The 20,560-nt window shown below is 36.8% G+C and overlaps 1 protein-coding gene across 7 annotated transcripts in view; it reads right to left on the bottom strand.

Moving 5' to 3' along the window:
• The window catches only part of LOC5564521 (hybrid signal transduction histidine kinase A), a 285,243-nt gene that overhangs the window by 155,249 nt on the left and 109,434 nt on the right, over window positions 1-20,560 (bottom strand). For 4 of the 7 annotated variants that reach the window (XM_021855302.1, XM_021855296.1, XM_021855297.1 and 1 more), the window contains exons 2-3: window positions 9,326-9,435; window positions 8,496-8,861 (exon numbers count right to left, since the gene is read on the bottom strand). In XM_021855302.1, coding sequence (XP_021710994.1) covers window positions 8,496-8,567 — 72 coding nt within the window. In that variant the 5' untranslated portion in view covers window positions 8,568-8,861; window positions 9,326-9,435. Of the gene's footprint in view, window positions 1-8,495; window positions 8,886-9,325; window positions 9,436-20,560 lie in introns of all 7 variants that reach the window. The other 3 variants (XM_021855299.1, XM_021855301.1, XM_021855300.1) reach the window with 2 other exon arrangements.

The raw sequence follows: 20,560 nt of genomic DNA, 5'->3' as shown, positions 1-20,560 counted from the left end.
GATAGATCAGAGTACTATTCATGATATCTTCTGGTGTAGTACAGCCCCTTATGAAAAATTGTACGAAGTTAGTCACATTCAGGAGTTCCAGATGACCACGGCTCTACATGTCTTAAACTGTTAAGGTCCGCTTTCTTGTACACTAGGAAAACTGAGGTAAATTTAATGTTGATAAGCCCAATGCCAGTAGCAGAAATGTTCCATAACTTCACATTTTTAATGTTCAGAATGCCAAAGTAATTTAAAATAATGGTTTTATCGGCGTTTAAAAGAAATCTAAGCTATGATGAATGAAACATTATTTTGTTATCCAACACACCAAGCATCTTCATATGATGCATAATTTGTTTTAAATTGCTCAATTAAGTATCATTTAATTCAAATTTTTAACAAGCTTGCTGTCTCAAAACAAAATTCGTCGGTTCTATTATATGGATTGAAAAATCTTAAAGTTACTATCGAAAGAATTGAATTGACCACAGCTATGCTTACCAGATGCACATTTTGAAAAGGAGGACATTTTAAATGAATGACTTTGAAAAAAGAGGACATTTGCTTTTTGACCGAAATCGAAAGAATAACGGCCACGTCCTTGCTACAATTGGCTTTAGAATATGTTTGATCAATTTTCAGCCTTTTTCCATATGAGACAGTCCTAGGAATACTTTCAAGAAAATCAAGCATGTAAGCTGGCCCTATTGACTTTCCTTGGAAGCCCGAATTCCAGCTTAACATAACATAAATCTAAATGCTATCACCCAAAATTGTAGCTTCCCTCTAGCAAGACCCAAAAACGTTAAACAAAAGATACATAATATTAGATTAGAAGATTACGTTATATTATCATCATATATTATATAATATTAGATTAGATATTACAATATGACATCATTTCGAAAATCTATTTGTTTTTGACTTTGGAGGATTCAAAAAAATGTGAATATTAATTTTTGACATGATATTCATTGGACTTTTGATGCCGAGCAATCAGCAACAAAAACATGATGCTTGTTTTGCGTTACGAAAATCTAACTCATGATAAGGCATTACAGAATTCGTTCTCATTTGGTTTTAAAGCACGATCAAAGCAAGCTTAGATAAATATCCTATCTGTATCGGTCCATGATCAACTTCACAAGTTGTTACAAGTTTGATAAATAACAGCAACGAACGAGAGCCGCAAAAAGAAAGCGATATGTGTTTTATTTTACTGACATGATAAACACTTATAAAACATTAGTACCCCAGGATTTGAGCTTGTTTAGATATGTTTTATCATTCACTGTTACCCCCCTGATATAATAAAAGCAGTAGCAGAAGATGAAAAACATGTTCTCATGATGTGCTCTTAACCTTTCTTTTTTTTTTTAAACGTTTTTTTTTTTTGAGGCACTCCGTGCTCGTGGCCAATACTGTGCCGGACTCAGTTGATCTGTAGCTGCTTTATCGATACAGATCTGTTTTCAACTTATCTATATTTACATCTAGTTTCACTCTCTCCTACTCTTTTACTCTCACACCAAGCAGGTAGGAGAGAGCTCTGCTATTTTTTTTTTTTTTTTTTTTTTTTTTTTTTTTTTTTTTTTTTTTTTTTTAATATCTTTATTAGTATATTCTTTGTAACTGATTGCTCATTTCGATACAATTATTCATTTCACCCTTGGAAGAAACTTCGCATTCCGGGGAAGCGTCCTTTCTTCCATTCTTGCCACGTGTAGTGACAGTTTTAAAACCCACTTTTTTGGAAAGAAGTAGTGAATTCAGAGATTCACCCTTCCTTTTGTTTGTTGTTGATACCATGTTTAGTTAATAAACGAAAGAAGACGTGACCTTCGAGAGGTTTTTTCCCTAGACGGTGTCCAAGAAGGATTACCACCGCTAGCTTTCGCCAACGGGTCCAACGAAAAATCGAAGGCACGGGTCCAAACAAGGATCGTAAAGGGATCAATAGTAGAAAAAATAGTACTGAAAAGTACTGTTTTAGTAGCACTGAAAAGTACCGTTTTTAATTTTAGCACTGAAAAGTACTGTTTTTGTAGCACTGAAAAGTACTGTTTTATTGCTTTAGGTAGTTTTTAAGAAAACTTCCAAGAGCAGAGAGAATTCGTGTACGCACAGCACGAAGGTACGATGCGCACTGAGAGAGCTCTGCTATTAGTGAGGCTAGCTGCCTGCGAAGAGGGTCAGTTTGTCTCAGTCACCATCTGATACTGACGGAGGATGGATGTGCTCCCCAAAGCACGGTCCTCCGTGAGGCGTCTTCTGGTGGCTGGACGGGTTTTTTTTGTGGAGGGGCTGGGAATGGAACCCCCCGCTTATGAAGCGGAAGCGTAACCTCAAGGCTACAGACCCCCCCTAACTCTTAACCTTTCGGTTGTCGCGCAAATTTTTGTAACGCGGGTAGTCGCGCATTGTACTTTGTACAACACCTTTGGATTTGCGACATTCCCAGCAGTCTGACCATTTAGAAAGATGGCGTCTTCGGCAAAATTGTTCAGTAGCTCAAGGGCTATCATTATTTTAGCCAAGATATTCGGGATTTTTCCACTAAGCGGTACTAGTGAGCATGAAACTTTTGTTTTACAGATCTCAGAAAGAAGGCATCTTTGGCAAAGTTGTTCATTTATTCAAGGACTATCATTGTTCGAGCTAGTTGATTCAAAATTTTGCCACCAGGCGGCGTTAGTGAGCATAAAACATTTGTTTTGCAAATATCTCAGGAGTCTGATCACTTTGAAAGATGGTGTATTCGGTAGAGTTGTTCAGTAACTCAAATGCTTTCTTTGTTTCATCACGCCATCTGTTTAGAAAGTCAGGATCCAGCAGTATCCGCAAAACATAGATTTCTTGCGCAATAGTGCCGCCTGATGGAAAAATATCCAATTTCTTGGCTCAAATAATGATAGTTCTTGAGCCACTTTGCCGATCACTAAGTGGATTTTTATGTACTCCGTATACATAGAGGATTTTCCAGCATATATTCTAGAAGTTTTCCTATACTGTAAAGTTCACATAAACTCTCACAAACTCTCAATCATGAGGAAGTTTCCAGAAGAAATTCTGAAGGAAACCTCGGGGATATTCTTTAACATTTTCGATCCCTCTGAGCAGAATCTAAATATAAATGAAATTTTGTTGATGTGTGGACTAGAGCGATTCAAAATTTAAAAAAGTTTGAAAATCCAATCTCCCATATTTTTCTTACAAATATTGCGCGGCTTATTTAAATGCTTATCGGTTTAATGGGGACCCTTTAATTTATTAATAACTTCAGGAAATATTCATGAAAACCACGCAGATTTTTTTTAATTATTTGATGATCGTGAAACCTTTTGTAAAGTATGGCACGAATATCTTGAACAATTGCTCACAGTAATGCTTAGTGTAAGTCCTGAAAGAATACTAAAAGGAATTATCAGAAAAAATAGAACGTATCCAAAAGGACAAATTATCTGAGGAATCCATGATACCTCTTGGATGAATCTCTGCCTTAACGAATTCCTGGGAGAATTTCTGAAGTAATTAATTAAGATATTAAAGAAAGAAAGCTTGGAGAAATTCCTTCAGCAATTTCTCGGAGAATTCTAAGAGCAATGCTGGAAGTTGTTTTAAGTGGGTTTCACTATTGAATTCATGAATAATTTCTGCAATGATTCTTTTAGGAATGCTGACCTAATTTCTTATGAATTATCGAAATCCTGAGAAAAACAGTTTAAAAAAAATCCATGAATAAAATAATTGTCCATATATGGTACTTCTCAGTTCTGGTGATACATTCCAAATTGGAAAGAGTGAGCTGCTTAGCTAGAGATCTAATGGGCACTCCCACAGTTAATAACTGAATTATTTGACCATGTAGGGGAAGTGGTGGTAAAATGAACAGGGGTGGTAAAATGAACACCGTGCCTTTTACCGAGAAAAACACGATTTTACGATTTACTACGATTTTAGAAAACCACGTTTGAAAATTAGAACTGACGTAACTTTTAGCCCGGAAGACTTGAGGTTTTTCAGTGAGGTGAATATCGTTACGATATGATGTCAATACTTTTAGAATTCTTTTTGAATGGGTTACAATCATTAAAGGAAGTATTTTCGGTGGGACAATGAAAATTGTCAAAAATATTTGTTTTGCTCACGTTTTTTGCGTGGTGTTCATTTTACCACCCACCGCTGTTCATTTGACCCACATAGTGCAGGTAAAATGAAAATTTGCATCGCTTTTTGATAGCGATGAAAATATGTGAAAATTTAGCTATTTTAGTCTAAATCCATGTCGCTGCTATAGATTACATCCCTAATTTTGATGCTGTGCTAAAAAACTTTACAAATTACTCGTTTTTCTATCAGAAACAAGATTTCCTTAAGGTGTTCATTTTACCACCCCTTCCCCTATATGATATACAGTATATCGTGTGGCATGTACGAAGGTACTCTGCACCCTGGGAAGCCGAGAAAATTTCCAACCAAAGATAATCCTAGACTGATGGCCCCAAATCCACGACTCACAGCTTGGTCTTGCTGAATAGCTGCGCGTTAGTCGCAAAGGCTGTCTAAGTTCCATAAAACATTGAATGAAAAAAAAATATCACCAATTCATTACCAAATCATGATTCTTAAATTGTTTTTTTTGGTCATGATATCAGAACGACAGATCATGGTGCCTGTAGTCGAATACCGACTCGTATTTTTATCGATGAAAAGAAAACTTTTAGGGGTAACTCGGTATTATACGCCCCACCTGGGCAATACTTTTTGATATTTAATGAATCAGATAAAAAAAAATGGAAATTATTGGGAATCCTTACTATTCATGAGAATTTCTCACTATGAAAGTTTGAGAGTTGTAGCACGTAGCAAAACAGATATAATGCAAGAAGTATCGAGAGTTGAATTTCGATGTGGTTTTTCACGCAGTTTGCTTATGCATTTTTTTATTTAAATAGCAACAACATCATAGCAACCAATGGTCAAACGTCGATGCTGGAACTATTGAACAAGTATAATGATAATAAAAAGTATAAACTGCATACTGCGATCAAAGAAAAATGATTTTCTTGAGCATTTCTTGCAAGAAATTCCCACGCATCGAGATAGGCGATTACTTTTCTGTTGAAGTGCATACTTCGCTTTGAATGCTCGAAAAAAGTGGAAATTCACTGGAATATTCATTTTTTCTGCTACTTTTCAATTCTGGGCAAGTATGCACCACCACGGGCCGTACGATATGTACCACTCTACTGATTTGGTCGACTTTACGGAAAAGCTTGCATTTTTTAAACAGCTTGTAAGATAATAAGCTCATGGACCAATGCACGAGTTTACTAATTTGACGTTTGGGCAGTGCCATATTTACTCGTTACCATGGCCACATAAATAACACGGCACCGCTCACACGTCATGTTATCATGATGTGATTTCAAAGTACTATTTTTGACAAAGATATTTCCTTTTTTTGCCCAAGTGAGGCATTTTATATTGTGTTACCCTACTGGTGAGTAATGGAAGAAAATTTCTTCTCTTCGAAGAAATTGTTCCCCGAAATTCACCAATTGGTGTCAAAATTATGATTCTTTTTGAGCGTAACATCAAGAGTGACAAAACTAAGCGATGCGCTTTGCTACAACTTATTCGTTTCGATCACTCGCAATTTACGCCACGATGTGGTTGTGTTAAAACCTGCGTGGCTCTCAATCGGAAGGTTCTTGGTTCAAGTCCCGCTTCAGGTTTTTTTTATTTAAGGTACCGCGGGGCAAGTGGGAACGAAAAAAACGATAGTTCAAACAAATTGTTCAATAACATTTTCAAATGTCAATATTTTTCAAATCCAACAACACAATCACGTTTTGGCAACATATTTGCTGGTGTGTGCATGGAACTAATCGAATAATTTCGAAATCGTGAAAACCTTGGAAGAAAGTTTTAGAATGAGCCTTTGGACGCAGTTGCCTCGCTAAACGGGGCAAGTGGGACACATCCAGTTTCATGCGTCAATCCACATCAGTAAGTCAAGCATTACAGCAAAAGGATTGATAAGTCATAGATTTTTAATTTTAAGTACATATTTGATGTACATAAGGGATCAACCATAAAATACGTTACGTTTAAGGAAGAAACCCTTTATATAATAGTATGTTACCTTAAATTTAATATTACCTGAAAATTCCTCAATGAAAGCGTAAAAAGGAATTAAACATGTTCAAAATATATCATTTAAAAGTTGTTAGTTAAAATGTAGCACATAAACAATCAATAATTGCCGAAATTGTAAATATGTTTTGTTATTATTTATATGCATGGCAAAAAACCACCTTATGGGATGGAATTCTTTTCCACCACTATTTAATTTGGTAGAAATAACAAATAAAGTTCAAATAAAATAGAAAAGTAATCGTTATCATGATGCATTTCAAATTTCAGCTGTGTGTTTGTTCAATTTTGAAGTCGTATTTCAAAAATAAAGAATAAATTAAAAAAATAAGAATGAAAACACTTTTCTTCTCCCTCTTACGCAATTACGTAATTTGAGGTTGATTTTTTTTATAAAAATCATTTGTTTGAATGTTTTAATGCTACTCTCTAGGAAAATGTATGAAACGTGTACGAAAAGTTTTGATTCTGGTTTTTGTTTTGATAGGTCCCACTTACCCCAGGTACAAATATATTTTGGGGTAAGATGGACCATCGAAAATTTCATATGAAATGAAAACAATATACTGGTTTATCGTTAGCAGCTTATAATAATACTTAAAATTAAAGCTTACTGATGGAAATTCGATTTAAAACACATTTATTTTTTGCGAGTCAATGCAAGACGTGAAACGTGTCACAATTTATCATGCAAGTTGAAAATGGCGCTGAACTGACAACTGTTACATGAACCACATGGTAATAAAAATAACAATATGTTTAGTACTAAATACATTCCTTGTCATTGTATCTTCAACTTTCTAGAAGAATACCCCCATGAAAAACTTTTCCTAGTTGAGCTATGACGAAACGCCCCACTTACCCCGGATTCTCACTTGCCCCGGGGTACCTTATTTGTTTTTCATTTTGTCGATCATAAAAGGGAGGGGCGGGTTATGATTTTAGGCAGATTCATGATTCCGAGTAGGGGAACTGGGGAAATTTGACCATAGGGGGCAAAACGTGCCAGCCTAGATTTGGACGTACGATGTGTTTTAGAATGATTTTTCGCCCTAGAATATAGAAAATGGATATAATGTTTCTCTTAATATATTTTTAAGAGTTCTTCTCAAGAAAATCTCAAAAATCGTATCAAAACGTTTTTCGTTGCAATTTTGTGCGATTTTAAAGGTCATTTTTTAGGTCGATGAATAACCAAATTTCCGAAATTATCTCTGAGAGCACTGTTATAGTTAGTATTACTTGCAAAAAATATGTTAAATTTGTCCTTAAAAAGGTTATTTAAGGACCTAAACATTAATCAACTCGTGGGGCAAAACGCCCACTCCTATTTTATAACTCCAAAATAGCCGTTTGAAATCAGATTCTACCAAACGTAATGTCACGTTGAAGCTACGCGCAAGTTTGAGCCTTACAAATGTACATTTTTCGCATTCGCATGTATACTACTATTGAACAATAACATCTGAAAAAACGCCCGGATGTATGCAACATCTAAGCAAGCATGATTTTGTACGTACGTTTACAGCACGAGTAACGCCGAACTAAAGCAGGACGTTTTACCCAGCAAATGTATTGATTTGCATTTAAGCAAGCATGTTTTGAAAATTGACTTATGAACCTCAGTAAAGCTAAAATGGATAGCTGTTTCCACTATTTGATAGAAAACATAATTTAAAAAGAGCATAAAATAGTGTTTTTTTCACATCTACAATCGCTATTTTCCTTAACATGGGCAAATTATTCCCAGTCCCCCTAATCAGCAACAAAAGCACAACGCTTGTGTTGCTTTATCGCAATAGAATCGGTTTCTCGCCGAAGTTGGATTTTTCTCAGAATCTATGCGAGCTACCTTACTTCGGAGGTGATGCATTCGATTCGTATCCGAATGCGCTCTAATGCACCCTACTTCCCCATAAACTGAAAACAAACTGGAATCTTGGTTTTGGATCCTGTTTTCTACTCGTTCTACTTTATTGCAGTAGGTATTTACCCTAGGCTTCCACTGCTCAAAAAAGAATATTTGGATGTGTCCTCGATGGTATTATAAGGCCATTTTCTCAGGAACATATTTGTTTAGGAATTGTTGGTGGAAAACTATATAGATTTGTTTAGAGTTATTCCACAAGAAATATGTTAAAGGATAACTGGAAGTCCCTAAGTGGCAGAAATTCTTGAAAAATTTATCAAAGTGGTTCCTGAAAAATATTTGAAAAAAAAACTAGAAACTAGAACAAAAATTACATAAAATAAGGTTTTAAAGAAAGATTCAACCGTCTACCTGGGTTGAAAGGGCACTCTGAGCAAAACGAAACGGAAAGACATCGAGAGCGATAATAGCTTACCTGACAAGTGGTGACTTCCGTCACTCCGCAAACAATGCGCTGTATTCCTTCGACCCATACTTTCAATTCCATGTTTCAGCGCGCGCGATGGCCCCGAGCCGAGCGCCGTACGACTTGCAATCAGCTCACCCCCCGGAACTGCCTGTCCTTGGTGGGGTGGTTGCTGAAAACGACCGCCTTGAAGTTTTCCCCCCCCAAACCAAGCACACTGACACACAAACACAAACCCCCTCCTGGCAGATTCCGTAGCCGGCCTGAAGGATTCCTTCTTCAACTTTGTCACTTGAAACTTGCGCACACTAATACCATCGGTATCTCCTGACTGAGGATGTTCTCCTTTCGCTGATGCTGCCACGAGGATACCTTCTAGGATGGCCCAAAATTATTAAACTACGAAAAATCTTAAATTACCTAATTTGTTTATTTGGACCTTTGGAAGCTACTGGGAAAATTTGAGTGGAATCCGTCAATTCTGAGGGCTATACAAACGAGCATGAAGTTTGTATGGAGAAAATCGATAAAATACACGGGAAAAACGGGTGAAATTACATTTTTGACCACAGGTAAAGCTGTTTTGATTAACAACAAAGTTATACCTAAAGAAACTGAAACGCGAGGCGGAAAGAAACTCGTCGAATACAATCGTGGTGCAATGGTCGAATATGTAATTGGAATCGTTTTGCCCATATATTTGGACGATACAAACTTCAAGCTCGGATTTCGCTCAAAAGTTCACAGTTCTAGCGGTCGAACTGAACAAATTTTGGGGGTGTAACTTGAGATTTTGAACGAGTTGATTTTTTCCATTTGAAAATGGGCCACCCTAATACCTTCTCGTTGCTGTCATAATATTAGCTCGTCGGATGATGAGTTGCTGTCTTCTCGCTGAGATGGTTGCCCGTCCAGCCCTTCAAATCTGCTCACTGAGCCGCACCGACGCCTGTGAAGAAGGATAATCAATTATTCTAGAGTGGGCTTATATCGTTATCATACAATGTAGGTGGCAAAAGTGGCATATGTTAGGGATTTTCTCCTGTTTGTTCGGTAAGGGTCCTTTGACTTTTGGAGGAGATGAGAGAAAGGGTTTACACATTCTGCGGTGTTGTCGAGATGTTCGGGTGGATTTTCGGACTGTTCTTACGAGTGTCCTCTATAACGGTGGTTGATTCAATTCGATGGGAGCATGGGTGTAGCCAGTCCGTTGCATTCGTCCTCCTGCTACGGGAATTAATCTTATGTTCAATTTTTTTATAAGATTGTCTTTACTGCCCATTACTGCATACTTGTAACATTCGACAAAAGTAGGCATTGAGTAAATGGGATACCAAGTTGCATTTTATTGCAGTATGGGAGGAAACTAAAATTTCAAAAAATCACTAAGAATTCAAAAGTGCTTATTTGAGGCTGAAATATTGAACAACTCATATCGCATATTGGGTGAATAGTCAGAAAATAATTCTGATAGAAATTTTCTTTGCTACTTCATTATGAAGCGCATGTATAATCTCAATGTGACTGTTATGCGGTTACAATTGCCAATGTGACAAAACAACTTGGTTTTTTTTATCGAATTTTCTAGAACAATCTCATAGATTTTAGTAAGTTGATCGAAAGTATTTGTATATGACTCTCCCCGGTATTAACTCTATTTTGTCAAAAATGTCGAATGTGACAAACATGCAGTTATGGACAGTTTAACACTCGTATGAATGAAATAATTGGGAGTTTCAATTATTTCATTCATACGAGTGCTAAAGACAATCTTATAAAAAATTGAGACACGATTGGTTCACCAAACAATCAGACTTTACTAAAACATCTTTCCAGAAACTATTCGAAAGTTTTAGCAACAGTTCGCAATTGATTGTGCAATCTGCTGAAAATCCGTAACTTATAAAGCTACTGACAAAGATATTGCCAATTATATCAAAATAAATCTGTCTAAGAATTCCTTAAAAAACATTGAGGAACCACTTTAAAGGTTTCTTCATGAATTGCTCCGAGAATTTCTCTCAAAACTACTTATAAAACAAATCTGTTGAATCCTGATGAAACAATTCACAATTATTCCAGGAATCCTTACAAAGAACGTATTGGAAAGTTTGAAGAAATTCCTCAAAGTTTCGTCATGATCCCATTCATGAATTATACCTAAAACACCGTTTAAGTAACTACATTTTTGAGGAATCCAGCAGCTCCAGCAGGGACGGGCAATGAGGGCAGGTTCAAACATGAAGCGCGTCGTTCGCGTCGTAGTGAAAAAGTGCTGCGATTCGATAGTAGTGTTTGGTATATTGATCGCGTCACTTCTTCTTGCGTGGGCGAGTGATGAACACTTATTAGGCGTGATTATATCATGGATCGCATCACCAAACATTGGTGATTCTCAGATCTATACCTTATCCCACTAACCAAATATCCTTTCATGACAACTGTGGAGATTCAGAGGTATACTCGGTCTCCAGTAACAACGGTTGTCTAACTTACATTCCTTCCCTCCCCCCAATGACCGTAAGGACGTGGCCGGCGACGTTATTGATTTTTAAAATTTGAGTTCTCAATTTGAGCACATTGAAGAATGGTAAGCTAATCTCTAGCCCCATTCATTAATTCCCTGTGCAACTTCGATTGCTCTGGTCAATCACGGAGTTGCAACTACGAATTGTACGGTCATCTGTGCTCATGATCATGCTCATGATTAAATTTCTACATGTTTTTGTCAGTAGTTTATCTAGTCATTCCTTGAGGAATTGCTCCTGATAATTTTATTTAAATTCTGCCAATAACTTCATACTTTTTCAAAGTTCTCTATGAAAATCCTTGTTATTTTAATTTTCTTGGGACCCAGAATGCTTGATGGAATGTAACCTGGATCTCATAAAAATATATTTTCTTTCCATACCTCTACCAACTCTTCCAAGAACTTTTATAGAGTTTCCTTCAGAATTTTCTATAATTTTCTTTCGGAATTCATACAGAATTGCTAAGATTATCAAAAATTTGACCATTCAATAAGAGCATTTCTAAGCATTACCTTGGTAAGGATTCCCCAGGAAATTCCTTCACAAATTTTACCTTGCATTCCTTCTTGAATTCTATAAAAAAATCTCCAGGGATTCATTCAGTAATTTGCCTTCAGTAGTTTTCGGATACCATCCTAGGTATGTCTCCCGGAATGCTATCCGGGCTTCCACTAGGAAGTTTTCGAAAATCCTTATAGACACTGTAACTATAATTTACGATCTAGATTGGGGGTTCGTAATGAAATTGGCTCGTAAATTGAATCAGTTCTAAAAACGAGGTTTTGACTTTTGGGCTCTACTTGTAAATAATTTTTTTTTATTATTTCGAAATAAAGGTCTTCTTAAGTATTCTAAGCATATATAATTCTTAATCTGGCTAAATGTGTGCAAGTTAAGGTTTTCCAAGAATTCCTTGGATTTTGGCAATAGGGTTGTACATGAATAAATGCAGATTAATTTATTATTTCCAACTCTGGACCCTAGAAGATTTTTTTCATATTTTGAAGAACCTTTTTTCATCGACATCCCCGTTTGGTAGCTAATGTTGGTCGTTGGTTGACCGTTTTTGATTATGTCATAGATTCTTAGCCATGCACATAAGCAATCGTAGTATTTTTATTTATTCCGATATTTTTGAACCTATGACTTCAAGGAATACAGGGCTTGAAACTTACGTATATAAACAGTTATATATTGGTTGCTTTGAGTTAAGGCATATAGTTTAAACTTTTCGTATGAGTATACTGAAATTATAGAAAATTTTTCTTGAAATTTTTAAATGATTTCACAAGAAATGCTCCTTTAAAATTTGCTCCAGAAAAAAATTAGCAGTCTTATAACAGAATTACAAAGAAAATTATTACACAAGTTGTTTCAAAATTTGCAAGAAAGATTCTTTCGAAAGAAATTGTATTGATCAGTTGTTACTAAAAAATAGTCCTACAGGAATTCTTCCAGGAAATTTTACAAAGGTTTATTCTAGGATTGAAGCTCTCATGGAAATTTATCTTCTAGTCGTTTTCAAAACCAATCCTTCAACAATTGCCCCACAGAATATCCAAGGAGTTCCTTCTTAATTTCTTTCCATTGTGAAATACAGGTATGTTCCGTTTTTATCAACACGATCGGCAATTTTCAGTTGATAAAAACGGAACCGTGACAAAAACGGAATAATTTTCTTTGACAAAATATTTTACCAATTTGAAAATAAAATTGCAGTTTTGTCAGGATAATACACATCATCAAAAAAAAAAATGCACACTATTGATATTTAGGAGCTGTGAGAAGCATTTAGATTGTTTATTCCTATAGGTTCTTAAAGAATGTTTACTGCAGACTCCTATCAATCAATATAATTTTGTAATAAATCATTAATAGTTTTAGTTTTCTTGGTAAGAATTTCAATAAATGTAATATAGAATATAAAAACGATAATCACATGAATGTCCTTTGTATCAGAACGTGCGTCATAGTTGAAAAAATAACTGCCAGGAAGTGGATCATTTGTTTTTTTAGAAATATTATACAAGAAACAATTTCTTTTTCCGCTGTTCATAAGGCCGTCCCTTATTTCTCGAAAATGCGAAATGTAATGCTCGTTTTGGTAAGATAAAAATCAGGTATAAATTTGAAGTCCATACGAGGACGCTAGGTGGTCCTCCAACGGCCCTGAAGGCATTAGGCGTAGATGACCCCGTGCGCAAAATCGAGCTCGCTACTCTAGTGCACGCAGCGTGAGTCCAAAAAGATACTAGACTGTTGAATCGCCAATCTAGAACAGCGTCACCATCGCCTTTTAGCTTTACGTTAGAACACGGAGAGACTGGCAATAAAGTTCTAGTTTTTGTTAACATAATATTAAATACTAGTGGTTCCGTCTAACTTCGTTTTGCCATCAAGTAGGCATGCAATCTCCCATACAAAACGATAGATTAGTTTTCAGTTATTTTTCCAGTTATTCCAGAAAATTTTCCAAAACTTTTCCTTCACTCAAACACGTCGGAACACTTGACCAATGCAACAGTGAAATAATTATGTAAGTCTATTAGTCCGTTCTTCAGCCATTTCGTGACATACAAACACCATTCCATTCATCAAATTAGAACTTTTTGGTAAGACACCCTTTTATAAAGACTCCTAATTAACATTTTAATATCCATGTGAGGAAGTGGTTCATGTCTGCTCAAATGCCAAGATCCCAGAAAATTTGGGATGGTAACGTGCGTGACGTTGGAACGTCCAGTAACAACAGTTTCTCAAATTGTCAGCCATTTCAGCCCTTCACCCTCTTCCTCGGTGCAAACTTATTAAGTATATGGAGATTCCAAAATGTTCTTTAGGTTGCTTAGTTTAGCTGGACCCTTCCTCTGCTCCTTGAACTGGTTCTAATCAATGGCTATTTATTTGTGCAATGATATCGAGTTTAAGAGATAGAAGATAATGCCCAAAATATGACGGGGTCGACAGTCTTTTCAAAAATAAAATAAACTCGATCATGTCTCTTGTCATTGCTCAAACATTCTTGAGTTCATTCCCATCACTATAAAAAAGTACTGAATCACCTATAAAAAAGTACTGAACATGTATGGGATCGTCCATTAATCGCGTAAAGGGTTATGGGGGAGGTAGGGGTTTGAGATATCTTACGTACCATACAAATTATTTTTTCATTTTCATACAAAAAAAACTCAAAAATTGTGTTACATAATTAAAGGATAGCCCCTATGTCTAGCATATTTTCATAGAAAAGAAATATAAGAGAAAGGAGAGGTCTCTGCAACTCTCTTAGGTACGTGGTCAACTAATCACAAATTCCAGTTGTTGCTAGGACGTGGCCAGAGCAACTCTCGATTGTTGAAGGATGGGTTAATCTTGTCCAACAGACTATGCTAAGTTTGAAAACTCCTATTGATTAGTGGATAAGAAGGAGTCAAACCTCATTGAATCGTGTATGACTTGACATCTACTATGTATCGTAGGTGCTCAACATTAACATAATGTTGAAAATTCAACTCTGAGGCTATTGAAATGCATTAAAATTGCTTCAAAATAAGTATTTGGTTTACATTCTAAAGATTTTGAAAATTTAAATAAATCAATTTTTGTGTGTTCATAAAAACGGAATAATTTGTTGACGAAATCGTGATAAAAACGGAACATACCTGTAATACAAAATCTATAAGGATTTTTCCACGAATTCTACAATTTATTCGGCCGGGTTTTAAATTTCTCCCAAAAATTTCGAGTTAGTTCAAAGATTCTTTGAATTATTTGTTAAGTAAATTCTCCATGGATTCTTTAATTTAAAAATTCATTTAGTGTTTTAAACCACAAAACTGAATTTATTCCTATAATTCCTATAATTTCTTCTAAAAATATTTGCAGGAAATTATGCAGGGTTTCCTTTGATAAATTTTGCAATGATTATTTTAAGGGATCCGGAGATCTTCGAAAAACTTCTGTCTTGTAGGAATTTGTGATGTATATGATCAGTAATATCCTTGTTATATATATAATGAACAATATGTTAAAATGTCAGAGGAATTGGTGGAATTTTTTGATAAGGTTAAAACTGTCCCTGGTACCCAAAAATATCATTGTTTTATGTCTATTAGTGATACACAAATTGCAGCCAAACGGTATACCAATTCAGAGGATGAACCAAAAATATTCAATTTATTCAGTAAAGCGCAAAAATAATGTAAATATTCATGTGCAGATACTACGTTTTAGGATAAATAGCAATAATAAAAATAAAAACAAACCACGAATTTTTTCATAAGCATAATATTGACCCTTTACAGACACCTGTTAAGATTGGCTTTGACCAAATAAGAAATTAAATATTATTGTGATATCTTTCCAACCATAAAAAACCCATCGGATTGTTAAACGGAGTTGATTTTCTCATAAGCGGTTTGGTGCGAGATCAATTGAATTTAATTAAAAAAAAACTCTGTATAATTCCGTTTTATTTCTTTTAACTACTCCCAATAAAACAAGTATGATCTATTTTGTGATTAAAACTCATTTATCACTTGAAAATATGATCATACTAGACTATTTAAAGCGAAATAAAAATAAAATAAAAAATTCATTTTGGACTTAAAAAAATCGATGTTAGAAAAACTTTTAAAATCTGGCCGCATGGTTATTATATTATTGCTGTTTGCGTTTGACGTGCAAATCTTGTCCAAATGCGTTTCAAATGCGGTAACACTATCAAAGGACGGTAACTAATCAAAGGACACCTAGCAACTGTGATCCAAATCACCGCCAACCTAGCAAAGAAAAGCTATCTTTGACTTCGTCTTCCTTGTGAAAAATCTTACCGCATTTGGTGTTCCCGCATTTGATATTTGCATTTCAAACGCACACAGCAATAATTAACTCATTACGCGTGGTAAAGATTGGATTACCGAACAGCTCAATATAAGCGTCAATTTATATTACAGTGTTACTGCCTCTGTTGGAAATTACACGGCGATTTCCTTCCGTGTGTAGTGAGTCCCAACCTCCTCATTGTATACCGTATGACTTCTTAACATGTTTGTCATTACAGTCCATTGATGAACTGTCAAATAGAATGATTTGTAATCAGTTGGAGTACTTTATAGATAGTAGTTTATTCGCATGATGATGAGAGTTATACAAATGTAGTACCGGCAGTGTCCAAAATAACCGGTTAGGGAATTCGCATCTCGGAGAGCAAGTCCTGAGACTATAATGTAAGTTATTCAGTGTACTGTACTGTGAATTATTGTAATAAATTGAATTCGTTGCAGTCTTGAAGCTGCAGATACAGTGAGCTGCTATCGAGAAGTTTCACTCTTTCCCGAGAAAGTTGCGTCCCCTAACAAATGGCGACCGTGACTACGCTCTGCTACCATTTGTTAGGGGACGCAACTTTCTCGGGAAAGAGTGAAACTTCTCGATAGCAGCTCACTGTATCTGCAGCTTCAAGACTGCAACGAATTCAATTTATTACAATAATTCACAGTACAGTACACTGAATAACTTACATTATAGTCTCAGGACTTGCTCTCCGAGATGCGAATTCCCTAACCGGTTATTTTGGACACTGCCGGTACTACATTTGTATAACTCTCATCATCATGCGAATAAACTACTATCTATAAAGTACTCCAACTGATTACAAATCATTCTATTTGACAGTTCATCAATGGACTGTAATGACAAACATGTTAAGAAGTCATACGGTATACAATGAGGAGGTTGGGACTCACTACACACGGAAGGAAATCGCCGTGTAATTTCCAACAGCCTCTCTGTAGTAGTCATGACGACACTTGAGTGAGAACGACACGTTGATAGCCTTCCCACATTTTTACTCTTCCACAATACAGTTGTTGTGGAAGCGATGTAGGTACAATAGGCAAACAGTTTCAACACTAAATAAATCGCACTCGCTCTTTCCGCATGTGTAGGAACATGAGATGGATGGATATGGGTTATGAAAGGGGTCCGCGTGGTCTGTAGGGATTTGAATTCTAAACTTGTAATAAACTCAGTTATTGGGTCACCAAGTGGCTCGGTAGCGGTAAAGCGCTCGTCTAGCATACAAGAGTCCTGGGTTCAAATCCCAGCCGAGCACGTGGATTTTTTTTCATAATTTCATCCATAATTTGTCCATCTTTACCACGCGTAATGAGTTAATTAATTGTTGGTGAAGTTTTTGGAGGAATCTTTGCAAAATATTGTAAGTGACGTGGTTAGAGTCTTATGGCTATCACTTCTGCTTTGTAAGCAACGGGTTGGGTTCAATCCCAAGCCCGTCCTTTTCATCATACTTTGTAGTTGTATCTATCGCTTATATCTTCTCGCAATATATATCTCACATTAGTTCATAGTAATCAGTAAGTAAATGAAAAACCGAATTAGTACTACACCATTAAATTCCACTATAGTTTGTATCCTTTGACAGATACGCGTATTTCGACCTCAACTGTAAGGCCGTTCTCAGTGTCGTGTACTAGACTAAACAGATCGAAGATTTGTTATAATAGCAATCGCTAGGCAAGGAGCGGTTTCTTTCACATTCGTTCTTCCATCATTGCTATATTCTATCTCCCTATGCCTGATACATTGGAAATCTGCTAAGCCAAAAAAAAATAATCCTGTGCTATTCAAAATCAAAAACCCTCCCGATACCTATTCAATCCACATTACCTAGCGCAGATGCAGTGGACGGGGATTCAATGCATCATCAATTCCTCCCCGTTCCACTCACTGGTCGACATTGTTGCCTAATAATAAAAGATCACCAACACTTATGCACTGAGAGTGTCCAATAGTTGAAAGCAGCTATCTGGTTACTTCCTTGTATAAGTACAGCTGATCTGGAAATACTGGAGTAGCAACCACGGGCGGCCTGTCGAGAATTGAGAATTTTTTGGATAAAATCCTAAAGGAGTGCAAAATTTCAGGACCAATAACTGAAAAGAATTTTGGAGAAATTCCTACAGGCATCCCGCGACAAATTCCTGGAATAATTTCAGTTGAATTTCTTAGAGGAATGAAATCGAATAAATAGTTATAACGATGCTTGTAGAAATTCGGAGGTAATTCCTAGATACAGTGCTCATGGAATCTATCTCAGAGATTTATGAGAGACTGTATGAAAGCTTTATTTGATCCAACGGTCGTCTAACAACAAGGATGTAAATGAAAACCGTTTTTAGTTGGTACTATACCATTTAATTCTACAATGTCGTGTACTGAAGACGTTACTGACAGTTGAGATCGAAATACGCGTATCTGTCAAACTCTAGATGAATCAAGTCATATAATACTAAATTCGATTTTCATTTACTCCCATTGAAAAGCTCGAAGATTTTTTATCATGAGAAATACATGATCCAGGTGAAAATTATCCAGATTGTCTGCCTGTAATACATTTGCGTAGCTAAGATTCCCCCTGGTGGAAATCCTGTCTACGCTCCCGGGTGGGACTATGATTTGTGACATCTATAAACTTATTAGGAAATAAAAGAGAGAGCGAAGCGGTAAGCAGCGAGGTAGATTGATGACCCCCTAAGAAGAAGGGGTCGAGTGAGCCTTGTCAGATAAGAACCGATTCAGTCGAGTTGGTCATAACTCATTCGACCTTCCTGGTATGGTAGCAGTGGATCATTTCTGGTTGGTTGAGGATTAATTGGATCGCTCTGTGAACCAAAGCATTCCTCCGCAGCACACATACGCAGTACGCATTTTCCTATGTTAGTAGTGGGGGCGAGTGGAGAAAGGGGGTGGGCTATTGTCATGGACAGGATCAAAAATAAGCTTGTCCTCAGGATGAGAACATAGCAGCAATAGGAGCATGTATAATCCACACTTGGATGGCCCCATACGACAGGGTTGGGTAATTTCGGATTATGGTTTTGAATAGGCCCGGCTATGTGAGAGGGAGTTGGTGAAATGAGTGTAACATGACGATAGTACCGAGAATGTCAAAATGGGTTGAATTTCATTTGGAGTGGCAAATTGGATGCTGCTATAATAATGGGTTTCATGTGAAAGGTGTCTGTCAAAGTGGGACTAAGATCATGTGTGTTCAGTTTGGAATGGAATAGGAACGTTTGTAATACATATAGAGGCAATTAAGCATCTTAACAATGAAATCGTTGAACTACGGAGTGAATGGAGATTAAACTCTGACATGAGACAGCAATTGTATTGACAAGATTAAGCCAATTGGGTTACTATCTAATTTAGTATTATTTTATCATTAGGGTAAATGTTCAGCAAACTCACATACAGAAACCTCAAACCTAGAAATTTAAATCGCCGTTTGTTTGAAAAAAAAATGTCCAAGCTGGAAGCTGGAAATTTTCTGCTCCAGAAGCAGAAAAGCTTCTGGGAAGCTGCTCAAGAAGCTGAAAAGTTTTTGCTCCAGAAAGAGGCTAGAAGCTGGAGAGCTTCTGCTCTAGAAGGTGAAAAACTTCTGCTCCAGAAGCTGGAAATCTTCTGCTCCAGAAGCTGGAAATCTTCTGCTCCAGAAGCTGGAAATCTTCTGCTCCAGAAGCTGAAAAGCTGCTCAAGAAGCTGAAAAGTTTTGCTCCAGAAGCAGGAAAGCTTCTGCTCTAGAAGCTGGAAAGGTTCTGCTCCAGAAGCTGAAAAACTTCTGCTCCAGAATTTGGAAAACTTCTGCTCCAGAAGCTGAAAAGTTGCTCAAGTAGCTAAAAAGGTTTTGCTCCAGAAACTGGGAAGCTTTTGCTCCAGAAGCTGGAAAGCTTCTGCTCTAGAAGCTGGAAAGTTTTTGCTCCAGAAGCTGAAAAACTTCTGCTCCAGAAGCTGAAAAACTTCTGCTCCAGAAGCTGAAAATCTTCTGCTCCAGAAACTGAAAAGCTTCTACTGAAGAAGCTGAAAAGCTTTTGCTCAAGAAGCTGGAAAGCTTCTGCTCAAGAAGCTGGAAAATTTCTGCTCTAGAAGCTGGAAAGCCTCTGCTCAAGAAGCTGAAAAGCTTCTTCTAATGAAGCTGGAAAGCTTCTGCGCAAGAAGCTGAAAAGTTTTTGCTCCAGATGGAGGAGAGCTTCTGCTCTAGAAGCTGGAAAGCTTCTGCTCTAGAATCTGGAAAGCTTCTGCTCTAGAAGCTGAAAAACTTCTGCTCCAGAAGCTGAAAAACTAATACTCTAGAAGCTGAAAAACTTCTGCTCCGGAAGCTGAAAATCTTCTGCTCCAGAAGCTGAAAAACTTCTACTCCAGAAGCTGGAAAGTTTTTGCTCCAGAAGCTGAAAAGTTTTTGCTCCAGAAGGAGGAAAGCTTCTGCTCCCAGAAGCTGGAAAGTTTTTGCTCCAGAAGGAGGAAAGCTTCTGCTCCCAGAAGCTGGAAAGCTTCTGCTCTAGAAGCTGGAAAGCTTCTGCAGTAGAAGCTGAAAACTTCTGCTCCAGAAGCTGAAAAACTTCTACTCTAGAAGCTGAAAAGTTTTTGCTCCAGAAGCTGAAAAGTTTTTGCTCCAGATGGAGGATTCTGCTCTAGAAGCTGGAAAGCTTCTGCTCTAGAATCTGGAAAGCTTCTGCTCTA

Source organism: Aedes aegypti, chromosome 3 (genome assembly GCF_002204515.2).
Source record: "Aedes aegypti strain LVP_AGWG chromosome 3, AaegL5.0 Primary Assembly, whole genome shotgun sequence".
In the NCBI taxonomy this organism is placed as follows: domain Eukaryota; kingdom Metazoa; phylum Arthropoda; class Insecta; order Diptera; family Culicidae; genus Aedes; species Aedes aegypti.
Note: the sequence above shows the minus strand (reverse complement) of the source record. Positions and strands in the feature narration are given on the sequence as shown.